At 52.4% G+C, this 11753-nt stretch overlaps 3 protein-coding genes across 9 annotated transcripts in view; 1 reads left to right on the forward strand and 2 right to left on the reverse strand.

Annotated features, from left to right (window-relative positions):
- LOC122381052 (WD repeat domain phosphoinositide-interacting protein 4-like) overlaps positions 1 to 11220 on the reverse strand; it is a 93822-nt gene extending 82602 nt beyond the window's left edge. Inside the window, exons 1-6 of one of the 7 annotated variants that reach the window (XM_043364765.1) lie at positions 11170 to 11220; positions 10785 to 10902; positions 10206 to 10328; positions 9907 to 10014; positions 9237 to 9455; positions 7655 to 8523 (exon numbers count right to left, since the gene is read on the reverse strand). In XM_043364765.1, coding sequence (XP_043220700.1) covers positions 7807 to 8523; positions 9237 to 9455; positions 9907 to 10014; positions 10206 to 10328; positions 10785 to 10880 — 1263 coding nt within the window. In that variant the 5' untranslated portion in view covers positions 10881 to 10902; positions 11170 to 11220 and the 3' untranslated portion in view covers positions 7655 to 7806. Of the gene's footprint in view, positions 1 to 7654; positions 8524 to 9236; positions 9456 to 9906; positions 10015 to 10205; positions 10329 to 10784 lie in introns of those variants that run through there. The other 6 variants (XM_043364763.1, XM_043364762.1, XM_043364761.1 and 3 more) reach the window with 6 other exon arrangements.
- Positions 1057 to 6514, forward strand: LOC122381053 (probable G-protein coupled receptor AH9.1). Its single transcript, XM_043364769.1, has 2 exons — positions 1057 to 1285; positions 5166 to 6514. Exon 2 carries the CDS (start codon positions 5166 to 5168, stop codon positions 6189 to 6191), a length of 1026 nt encoding a protein of 341 aa, XP_043220704.1. The 5' UTR covers positions 1057 to 1285; the 3' UTR covers positions 6192 to 6514.
- Positions 2090 to 4694, reverse strand: LOC122381051 (centrosomal protein CCDC61-like). Its single transcript, XM_043364759.1, has 2 exons — positions 4107 to 4694; positions 2090 to 3604 (listed from the first exon to the last, which is right to left on the reverse strand). The coding sequence occupies exons 1-2, from the start codon at positions 4469 to 4471 to the stop codon at positions 2371 to 2373; spliced, it is 1599 nt and encodes a 532-aa protein (XP_043220694.1). The 5' UTR covers positions 4472 to 4694; the 3' UTR covers positions 2090 to 2370.
- Positions 11221 to 11753: the final 533 nt, after the last annotated feature.

Below are 11753 nucleotides of genomic sequence, written 5' to 3' on the forward strand. Positions count from 1 at the left end.
GAATTCAAAGTAAAGCTAGTCGGCTTTTTATTTCTTATTTTGCTACGGTGGAAGTCTTTTATCTATCCCTGGCGACGAACAGGTAAGTTATAGCTGTCGCGAAACGGCGAATGCATATAGCACGTACCACTCAAACCTTTCTACACATTTCATGGCCGAAACAAATACTATCAAGAAGCATCAGGAAATCTTTAGATTTGGCAAGGTTCAATACGATCACCGACGCAACATGAGTTATCAGCCCCCATCACCGGAGCTCGCGGTTTGGGGCTGTGCGGTACAGCATATCTGCAGGCGCACACTCCCAGTGCCATCTAGCGGCACGAATATCCACTAACATTATGCCTTGCGGGACAGCCTACCACCCAGTGAAAACCACCAGTGCCATCTAGTGACTGAGCAAGGGGGCAATTTCCCGGTGCGGTTGAGAGCGTTCAGTCAATATCGTCCAATGAAGGGTGGGTATATGTCAAGTGACTACCGTTCAAGCGTTTCAATTTCCTTTGGAATGATTAATTAGCATGCGATGTAACGGCCTGAATTTGAAAGTACATTGGAATGGTGTGTGGGTAGGGTACTGGGTACGCAAAGCTGTGTGGTGATGCGTCCGCCAAAATGGAAGCCCATGAAAGGAAGCGGCACAAGTAACACCGCAGAAAAGAGAATGCACCCCTCTCCCGCGCTTCATGCTATTCATGAGCACATTTTTTTTTTGCTCATCACGGAAGCGAACTAACTACATATAGGTATATCGCTGTAACCTCCCTTGGGCTGTTTCTTCGATTCTCTCATACCGCTGACACATAACCACTCACGCACGTCACAGGTGCTAGCCTGTTAATCCTCTTAGTCATGGGGCCCCACGCAGGTGGCCTTTTGTGTTTGAGCACGGCCCGTCACCACAGCGCCGGAATATGTCGGAGATAAACAACGCACACGCTCTGACAGGCGCTGTGACCGGGCGGGGCGACGGATCAGCCTATCTGAGCCGAGTATCTAATCGTATAGGAGCTGCCGCCCGCGAGGTGTGGAAGCTGAGAGCGTCCCTCTGAGAGCGCCACTGCTCAGCCGGCGGTGGAGGGAGAGGGAGGGTGCCGGCGCCGGGAGGAGAGGAGAAGGAGAAGGAGGAGGAGGGGAGGGAGTGGTCAGACGGGGAGACGCTGCGAGGCTGACTACGAGCACGACTACCAGCAGCAGCAGCAGCAGGAGGCACAACAGCAGCAGAAGGAAGCGGTGGCTGAAACGACACTGAAGAGCCACAGGCCTTCACAGGCCAACGAAAAAGGTAGGTACCTTCTCGAATTTCTGGTGATCCACGCTTCTTGCAAGCTTTTATTCACGGTTCACAAGTGGTACTTCTTATATCATGTGGTATATCTGCGAGGAATGCTTTTTTTTGCACCAGGAGGCAGTGGAGCGGAATACCTTCAATTAAGGGGGGGAAGGGGCACTACCGACTTTTGGTCCCAATCTTTCCATGCAACGCCCATAGGGCTAATGTTAAAATGCCAAAATCAAAGGAGGGCACGGCCACGGTGCCCCGGCGCCTCCCCCCGTTCCGCCGCCTATGCCAGGAAGGGTGAAAAAAAAAACTAGGCAAAAGAATGCGACAACTCGTTTCTCGACCATGGATAAGAACTGACAAAATATACAGGGCTCAACACATAGTGTTTCGTAGGTTAATTTTCACCTCCGTTGTGGACAAATACGAGGTCAAATATGAAGTCTGACGAATCACATGATCGTTCCTGTGTTTGTGATCGATTGCTGGTTTGAACTAAATCTCATACATATTTTATTTCAAAAGAAAAAAGAATAAGGGATCTCAACCATGGCCCCGCGATGGCTTGGCAAACACACCCATGACCCAGGCTAGACGACCATAAATCAAGTTCAGACAATTAAAACGATAAGGTCAAAAGGCACTCCGTTATAAAACACTCAGCATCCTGAGTCATCGTGAGCTGGTTGGCTATGGCGTGAAAAATCAATTTAAATCAGAACTGAAATTAAATTGAAGCAAACATGGCGAAATCCGCAAGAGATCCGCCGTTGACCTGGTAAATGGTTAAACGTCAAGCTGTCTGCATTAAAATGCCGTGGTTTATTGTGAGTTCAGAACATGATCAACAGTTATACGAAAATAGTTCGTAAAAATAGCACACGATCATTGATCAGCTACCAGCACTCGCAATATGGTGCTTCACTATACATACCCGCTGTAGTACGGTCAATGAGCCGTTAAAATACGAAGTTCAGCTAACCAAAATTAGATTCTGCCGTAATCTTGCTGAGCGCTGGCGGCTCCTCACATTGCAATGAACTCCCACCTAGGACACCAATGAAGCGTAGATCCTCCCCAGCTCACTGTCAGGTAAGTTTTTCGGCCAGCATCCGCTGCAGGTTTCTCAGTCTGGTCTCCAGCTGGCGCATCCCGGCCACGGCCGAGTCTCCCACATCCTCCCAGCGCTCCGGCGGCGGCGGCGGCTGGTTGGGCGCCGCCGCCGCCACCCGCGCCACCCCCTTCCTCCGCGGCCGCGGCCGGGAGCGGGACCGGGGGGCCGGCACCGGAGCGCAGCTGGGAGCCGGAGCACAGGCTGCCGGAGCCGCCGGCCGCCGGGCCGCCGGCTCCCGGTCCGAGCTGCGCTGCCGCGGCGGCGCCTCCCGCCGCTCGCGGACGTACTGTCCCGGGTCGAAGGCTGTCCAGCCGCGCGGTCGGGCGCGCTCGGGCTCCTCCCAGCGGTGGCGCCGGTCGCTCGACTCGGCGCGGCGGTAGCAGCGCCGGCCCGGCGAGCACAGGTACCGCTCGAGGGCGGCGTGGGCGCGCGTGTCGTCCAGGCTCTTGGAGCGCATGTTGGCGCGCAGGCGGCGGCTGCGCTCTGCCGGCTCGTCGCGCAGCGCCGGCGAGGAGCGGCGCCGCTCCAGCGACGCTCTCCGGCCCGACCACGCCTCGTCCGTGTCGAAAAAGTTGAAGAGTGATCGGGCGGCGCGCGGGGTCTGCGACGCCAGGCTGCCGGTGCTGCCCGAGCCGTGGCCGCGCCGCCGTCCGTACCGGCCCGGCGAGGACGACCGGCACCGCGGCGTGGCCGTCCGCTCGGAGGCCGGCGGCAGGTTCAGCCGCTGCCTCTCAGTCACTCGCACCAGCTCAGAGGCGAGCTCCATCTCGCGGATCTTCATCTCCTCGACGCGCCGACGCAGCCGCTCGTTTTCTCGACGGAGACGCGCCAGCTCGTGTTTGAAATCCCTGGCCTGTTCTCGCAGCTCGAGGCGCAGAGACTCGACTGTTTCCCCGCCGGCACCTTGGCCGAAGCTGTCATTCAGTGCTCTCTCTATCTGCTCACCCATCACTCGATGGAGGAAGTCGCCCTTGCCAAAGGAGATCTTACGAGAGCGCGGCCGAACCGACTCCGAAGAGCGTTCTTTCTTTCTCACTGGTCGTTTCAACGAGGGACTAGTCTGATGTGGATGACAAGGCTGTTGAGATACGGCGCCAGGACAGTCGCCTGCGCTGGCAGCCATGCTGCTCTGCAGCTCCAGCTTGGTCATACTCATCAGCTCAGGATCCGGACACTGAGTGTACAGCAGAGGAAGTGGATAGTGTGTTCTGAAACAAAATAAACAACGGAACGGCCTCTAAACACGGTGCTAAAGCCCAGGGAGCCCTACGGGCTCAGATGACTCGCACCCTATCATATCAGAAAGCGCTTAATGACCCCAGCTTGTCTATCTCTACTATATATAGCCTGCAAAGTAAACTGGGTATGTTTAACACGTGCCAAAATAACCCCAGCACTATAAATCTTAATCAGGTCAATAATAAACTGACTGGCTTAATGAAACACCGGGCGATAGAATGACGACAAACAAGGGATGGATTACCGGCGAAACCGTGTTAGTACAGCGTAAGCCGGTGGCAAACTAAATTATGGTGTGTGCAGTGTCATGATGCAAGTCAAGAGCGTGCAATATCGTTGCAACGTTGGTTTAGATCCCCCTGACACGTGTAAGCATTAAATAAATCAATCCGATATCGTGACAATCGAGCAGATCAAATGATGGCGCGGTCAAAGTCGGATCTGTCCATGTCAGACTCGAGACGCACTTACATCATTGGCTGGTTGACGGTGAGGATAAGATAACGTCGGTTCTCTTCGCCCATCTGCTTCGCGATTGCCGGGCTGACTTCTTCCTTGAATAAATTTTGCAAGTCCCTGAACGTCATCAAACCGAGTTGCGATTCATACATGCCGTTCCGTAGACTCGTCAAAAGCAGCGACAGGAACATTTCAAAGGGAACGAAGCGACCAGTCTTGCGCGTCATCGTTTCAATGCACGCTTGGTCGAAGCTCCCTTTCCAAGTGGCTGAAGTAATAATGTCTTGAATGGTCACTTGACACCTTTTTGCGAACCGAAACACTTTGATACGGTAGTCCCTTCCTGAAAGCCTCCGCTTGAAGAAAAGGCTAGACATTTTGGGACATGCGCCGTTTAATAACTGCCGTCAACTTTGTACCCACATCATTTCATCCGTATATCAAGGCAAGTTTACTGAGTGAAGCAGAATCCAAGCCTGCATAAATTACATTCGTACCTTATCTGCACAACATTAAAATGCGGTAAATGATGAACTATTATGCATGCTATATTTAAATATTACCTTTATCTTTCTACCGGAACGTCCAAAAGTCGCAATCGTGCATGATACGAAGCAAGATACGAAGCTGATACGAAGCTCAGAAAATGAGTCAGTGCACGAGACTAAAGAAGCTGAAGCGCTTCAGATTGAAACATCGTCGTTTTCAGTCTGGTTTTCAGTCTGTCATCAGTCGGTCATTTATCGAGCTGGGCACTTCCTCTCTGGGATTGAATAAAAATTTGCATGCAAACAATCAACCATGAATCGAAAGAAAACAGTAGCATTGGTTATGCTTGAATCTAGCAGGCACCCAAAAGTACTTGGTTCCTTTAAAAAGGCATGTCAATCATTCACATGCTGGCTATCGGTAGGTGGCCACACAGGATCATCCTGTGCTATTCGTGTCCACAAACATTCATCTAGGCCTTCCACCCTGCTATCAAACAGTCACCTTCATCTGACCACACATCGCTCCGGCCGACCTCACCCAGGGGAGATGACCTGACATTACCAGCGCGTCTCCCCACAGATGGACCACCCGTACCTGAACGTCAGTGACGCCGAGTTCACACGGCGACTTCACCACGTGACGTACGGCGTGGTGGCACCTCTGCTCGTCACATCGGGGATCGTCGGCAACCTGGTGTTCCTGCCGTGTCTGGTGGCGCCGCAGCGCTGGGGCGTCACGCGCCTCTTCCTGGTGGTGCTCTCCTCGGTCGACATGAGCATCATGGCCGGCCTGATTCCGACGCTGGTGCGTCTGGCGGCGCCGACAGAGACCATCGACACAGAGCCGCTGGCCACGTACGCGGCGCACGTCGAGCAGTGGCTGCTCACCACCACCATGTGCGCCTCGGTGGGCGTGGTGCTGGTCCTCACCGTGGACCGCTACACCTCCGTCTGCCGCTACGTCGAGTTCCAGCGCACCCAGCGCCGGGAGCAGGCACGGCGGCGCCTGGTGGCCGTGGGAGTGGTGTCCGTGGTCGTCAGTCTGCCGTGCCTCTTCAACAGCTCCACCAAGGAGGTGGCCGGCGGCTGGGCGGTCGACCACCACCGCACCGGCGGCTGGAAGGGCTACATCATCTTCAGCGAGGTGGTGACGCGCCTGGCGCCCATGTTGGCCGGCCTGCTGCTCAACTGGCGGATCGCGCTCGGCTTCCGGGAGATGGTGGCTCGCGCGGAGGGTCGCCGGCCGCCGGGGCCCGGCCAGCAGCGCGGCGTCAGCGTGGCCAGCATGCCCAGCATGGCTGCCATGGAGGAGCGCGCCGTCTCGGAGGAGCGCCAGCTCATCTGGCTGGTAGTGGCCATCATGGTGGGCCTGGTGCTGGGCATGACGCCGGCGGCCGTCACCAGCTGCTGCCTGCTGTACGCCGACCGGCCCAGCAGGGCTCTGGACGTGGCCACCGCCCTGGCCAACCTGCTCGAGATCGCCAACTTCAGCGCCAACTACCTCTTCTACCTGATCTTCAACAAACGGCTCAGAAAGTCGCTCATCGATTTCTACCGCAATTTGTTCGCAGCGCCCGAGAAACCTGTGACCATTGTGAACGGATGAGGGTAGATGCCAAACGACTTGATGATTCCTGTGTCAGCAATCGAAGGAAAACGTAATTGTGTGAGTAACACACTCACGCGTGACTTATGGGTCACGTGCTCATATTGCTACTCCTAAGAAGATGTAAGTAGTGGAAACAGGAGCAAGGGGGATGTGGAACTCTCTCCTCTGGAACAAAAACTTGTTTTGACCAGAGAGCCGAAGAGAATAGAAACACAGTGATATGCAAGTAATGCCGTATATTTGCAATGTGTCAGAATGAATGCATCGAGCGAGAATGGAGCACGCGAGCCAAATATGATGTGTCAGAGTGAGACCCGTCCCGTCGTACTTTGGCTGGGGAAGGCCGCTGTAACGGGAGCGCGAGTCGCTCGGTAGCGCGCATTTTACAACTCAGAGCGCGTCACACCTGCTGTAAACCGAAGGGCGAGCCATAAACCAAACAGCCTATTGACGGATCAAAGTGCGGGCACCTAGCACAAGCGGTATCCATGTCTGAAGTTGTTTGCTAGTGACAGCAGCCCAAAGAATGTAGTTCAGGGCAGATATGACTCTACAATACAGGTATACAAAAATATACATTGTCAAGAGCAATCAGGAACACACATGATGCTGAATAGTTACAGTTGATACCAAAATATCGGAAGACTTTATTATCGCTGCCACGTTTGCACAAGATATGCTAAGTCTCAGATCACTACCTTGCTACACAGTACATGATTATCAAAGCTGTCCTTGCCATTCTATCTCTATCCGTGATAATTCGACAAATTACCGCAGGTCATAAACGCCGACTGCTCATAGGAGCCATTGTCAGTCTTTGTAGGTGTCGACAATAGAAAACTTAGTTCGTACGGCCTGTGACAAAAACATGAACTCTGGTATGCTAATCCGGAATGTATTTACATACCGAGGAATGAAGGTGGAATGCGATAAATATTATGTAAACGGGCTGCATGGCCCATGCCGACCGTTGGGATCAAACTTTGGCTGTCAAAATCCACTAGTTTTACATGTTTTTCCCCCATTTCAAGAGAACACAGCATTTGCTGTTGGCATGTCAAGATGTTCACATTGACGACAGAATAAGGCATGATTGGCTAATGATTGAAAAATAATTACATTCAATTTACCGTAATTTTCATTCCATCTCGTCATTTCACGACTGGGTTGTATAAAACAAACGCTATACGTAACATCATAACACGATAAATAAGTAGCATAATCACATAATAAGTAGTAAGTAGCACAACTCACATAACAAGTCATGTGGGTAAGCAAACAATGTTGGGGAAATTCATCAAAGCATCTCGATCAATGTAATTTGAGTGAATGACAAAGTTTATGTAAATATTTTGATTCAAACGCATGGAAACAAAATTTTGCGAATATGAAAGTGCAAAAAAGAAACGGAACGAACTTCAATGCCTCTCAGCAAAATCGTTGCACCATTCAAATAACAAAATAAATAATAACACGACTAGGCTGAAGCTGTCATGTAAACGGAGCTTACAAATAACTTCCTGCGGAGATAAGCTCGATCATTTGAATTCATCAGCAGCCTTGTGAATTGTCGCACCCTCACAGAGCAGCCACTGAGATTTTCACTCCTGGTTCAGTACGTCACCACGGACAGCTGGAGCGCCTGCTCCTGACCCTGCGGGACGGCCTGGTGCGCCGGGGTCTGTCCGGCCCCGTCCGCCCCCTCCACTGCGACCGGCGTCACCACCTGGTAGTAGACGGCCGGCGGCTCGCGCAGCACCACCGGCAGGTAGGTGAGCGCCGCCGGCTGTCCGTCCGGCTGGGTCACAGAGGCCGGGTCAGCCGGCGCCGCCTCCCCACCTGTCCCCGGCTGACCGCAGCTCTGCGCGTGCTTCTGCAGCTCGTACCGGCGCCGGAACGCGCGGCCGCACGCGCAGGCGAACTGCTTCTCCCGGTGCAGCAGCAGGTGTCGGTTCAGCCGCGAGCGAGCCACGAACGTCTGCGGACAGTCGGGGCACGCGTGCGGCCGCTCGCCCGTGTGCTGGCGCACGTGGACTGCGTAGTCCTTGCGGCGCGCGAACTTGTGCTGGCACGTGTCACACGTGTACGGCTTGTCGTGCTCGTGGGTACGCGCGTGCGCGCGCAGGGACGCCGCGTCGGAAAGCTGTCGATCGCAGACGGAGCAGCTGAAACGGGTGGCGGCCGGCGCGTGCACCCGCTGGTGAGCCGTGCGGGCCGACTTGGTGCGGAAGGTCTTCGGACACAACTCGCACGCCCAAGGCGTCTCGTTCACGTGGATGAGCATGTGTTCCACGCGGTGACTGAAGGCTCGGAACCGTTTCCCACATACCTACAGTGGACAGGCGCGGAGTTATTTGCCGTGAAAATAAAATTATTGTGTCCGTCCAAGAAAAGGTCGAAAACGTTGGGAAGGAAGCTTAAATTGGAGAATACCGAGAGAAAACGAGAGTGGAGTGGAGCCAGGAAAATATCGAAAACCAGTGCGGACACAGCAGGAGGCGGATGGATGGAACGCAGCTAATATGGTGCACAATATGGAGGCGAAATTTCCTTAAAACAGTTTGATACACATGCAGTGGAAAATAGAGCTCAGTCGACAGTACGTGATCCAGGAACCGAGATGGCAGGCGGAGACGGGTGGTGGGGGGGGGGGGGGGGGAGGGAAGGGACGAATGTCTCCGGTGACCGTTGAGCCCTGCGGCTACGGGTCCTGAGCCGACTCTAACGTCTCCTGCTCGGTCACCGTCAGCGGGCCACACCGGCCGGTCACGAAATCAGGGGTGACGGATATACAGTGTGTGGATGCTGGATACATTGCAACCACGTCCACATATAACTTTATCTGAATTATGAATTCAAGAAGTTGAGCTCAGCTGGCGAAACGCCTTTCGGTCGCTTGATAACACGCTGAATAGGGCGCAGATCCTTCATGCTCGCCTATACCATCCTCCTACCGCTGTGATCATCTTTGCCACATCTCCCAGTCCCACACCTCCCTCACTCCCTCGCTGATTCCCTCCCCACTCCTCCCCGGCGACCCACCTTGCACTCGAAGCGGCGCTCTGAGCTGCGCGCCTGCCGCAGCAGCTGCCGGCGCCGGGTGGTGGTGAGCGGCACGGCCGTCACCTGGTCGTCCTGCAGACGCACCTCCATGTCGTCCACGAGCAGCAGGCTGGCGCCGGACTGCGGAGCCGGCCGGTCCGCGGCGGGCGCGCACCGGCGGCGGTACTGCTCAGAGAGCAGCGCCCGCTCCCGGTCTACCTGAGGACGGAGGGCAGAGCGGTCAGCGGTGCCCGCTCCCGGTCAAACTGGGGACGGAGGGCAGAGCGGTCAGCAGCGCCCGCTCCCGGTCAAACTGGGGGACCGAGGGGTCAGCAGCGCCCCCTCCGGCCCGCTCCCGGTCCACCTGGGGAAGTGGAGAGGGCAGAGGGGTCAGCAGCGCCCGCTCCCGGTCCGGGCGGAGCAGCTGGGGTCAGCAGCGCCCGCCCTAGTCCACCCGGGGGAGGGACGCAGTATAGTGAGTGAGCAGCGACCGCCCAACTCAGGGATGGAGGAGATGGCAGAAAGTGTGAGCAGCACCCTCCCCCAATCCACCTCGAGCATAAACAGGACATGGTCTCTGGGCCTCTAAGTTTCCCGAGTCTTTCTCAAGTCAGTCTCTTTGAGGAGGATCTGAGCATCTGAAAAGCTTCTTTCAGTTCAGCCCACTCACTGTCATCTCCATGGAGTGCAGCTTCAGGAGGCGGTCGTGGCAGCTGGTACAGATGTGATTACCGCGGCTGTGCAGGTCGGCAGCACTGCAGCCTGTCACAGCAGCCATCTGCAACAGAAAAGCCACCTCAGAATGCACACTGTCTTGGGAAATGGATGACAATTTTGGGGTTGATTGACACTGGAAAATATCGTATTGTTATGAGCTAAATACTTAATCAAGTTTAGGGTACCTATGTCATGAAGTGGTTCAAGCTGTCGACATTAAAAAAGAACAGAATTACTAGCCTCCCTACCTACCTTATTAATAACAATGATGTCATAGGCAGGTGATAACCTTCCAAATATGTCCACTCTTCCAGGTTCACATCCAGCCTGGTCTGATACAGGTATGTTGGTTCCACATAGCACACAAGATGAGTTCTGGAAAAAAGCAACAATGTCAGACACAATGACACAAAAGAATTAAAAGATTTTTTCAGAGCAGCTTAAGCTTCAGATCATCACTGATTTAATACCTACAACAAACCTTCTCAGAGATTGCATAAGAGCATATTGAAATGATCAGATATGTTCAATTTTGCACCACTTGCTAGGAAAATTAGGTCTGAATGGTACAGAAATATAGATGCTATTTTCACAGTCGGTGTGTATGTGGCCATATTTGATGTGAAATTTTTATCGACCCATTTCAGCCATCATTTCTGCATCAGCTATTATCTTGGTGAGTTCGTTTTGTGTTAAAATGTGAGTCCTCACTTAGGTATTACAAAGGTAAATAATATAGAAGGTATCTTCAAGATGAAATGGTTCATAAGTGGTTGTGTGTTACCTTCCTCTTGACTATGCTAAGGAATGAAAATTGCATCTCAATCTCACCTTACTTGCAGATTCTGTGCCTGATATTGCCCCACTTTCACCAGCAGGAACAAAATTCAAATCATCCGAACAAGCATCTTCATTTGTTGCCATCATTGATTTTCAATGTTTTATCGTCCTGACTGATACAAAAAATTGTAATAAAAAGCTCAGAGCCTTTAGGTTTAGGGCCTAGTGACCGTTCAAATGTGATCAGGCCAAATGATATCTAATAATCCTCAACACTCAACAGTAAACATCATACAACAGACTGACCAGACACGTTCACACATTCACATAAAATCAAAGAGGAGATGTCATTTATATTTATATCTAAAAAAATCGGAAGAAAATCTTTCAATAAATTTGCATTACATTCTTTAATCGCAATACAATAAGCACACACGAGTGCAAACGAGAGTAACCCCCCACAACGCAGGCGGCTGCACACAAAACCAGTGTTTATTTGCAGAAAGTGTTCACTTTCTACTGCTTATGATGAGTGTATTGGTATGCGTCGATAGCATAGGAGATAGAGACAAGCAGCGGAATTCACTACAATTTGTGCTTTATATAATCCTTAAAACAAATTGATTGTGATAATATCTTTCTAATGATAAAAAAGATGACTTCATTCTTACGGCTCTTCACGCAGCAGATTGAGATCGAAACTGAAAAGCGTCCAGCAATCCTTGCGCAAAAATAAACATCATCTTTCGCAATTATTGCGCAGTATTTGGCGCAATTAGTTTTTAAGAAGCCACTACTAATTAGTATATGTGGGATTGAAACGCTCACCGCATGGAATGGAACAAATGCTATATATGCCCATGTTGGCTATCTCGCAAATTATTGTGAAACTGATGTCATCAACTGCTTCCTAATTTGCTGATAGTACCTTGTTAGTCATTAACTTTCATTGTTGTGTAGGATATCTTTTCTACGACACGATAGTACAGTGTAGAAGTAGATGCACCACTTGGCCCTGTT

This window comes from Amphibalanus amphitrite, unplaced genomic scaffold (genome assembly GCF_019059575.1).
Source record: "Amphibalanus amphitrite isolate SeventyFive unplaced genomic scaffold, NRLGWU_Aamphi_draft 000113F_arrow, whole genome shotgun sequence".
Taxonomy (NCBI): domain Eukaryota; kingdom Metazoa; phylum Arthropoda; class Thecostraca; order Balanomorpha; family Balanidae; genus Amphibalanus; species Amphibalanus amphitrite.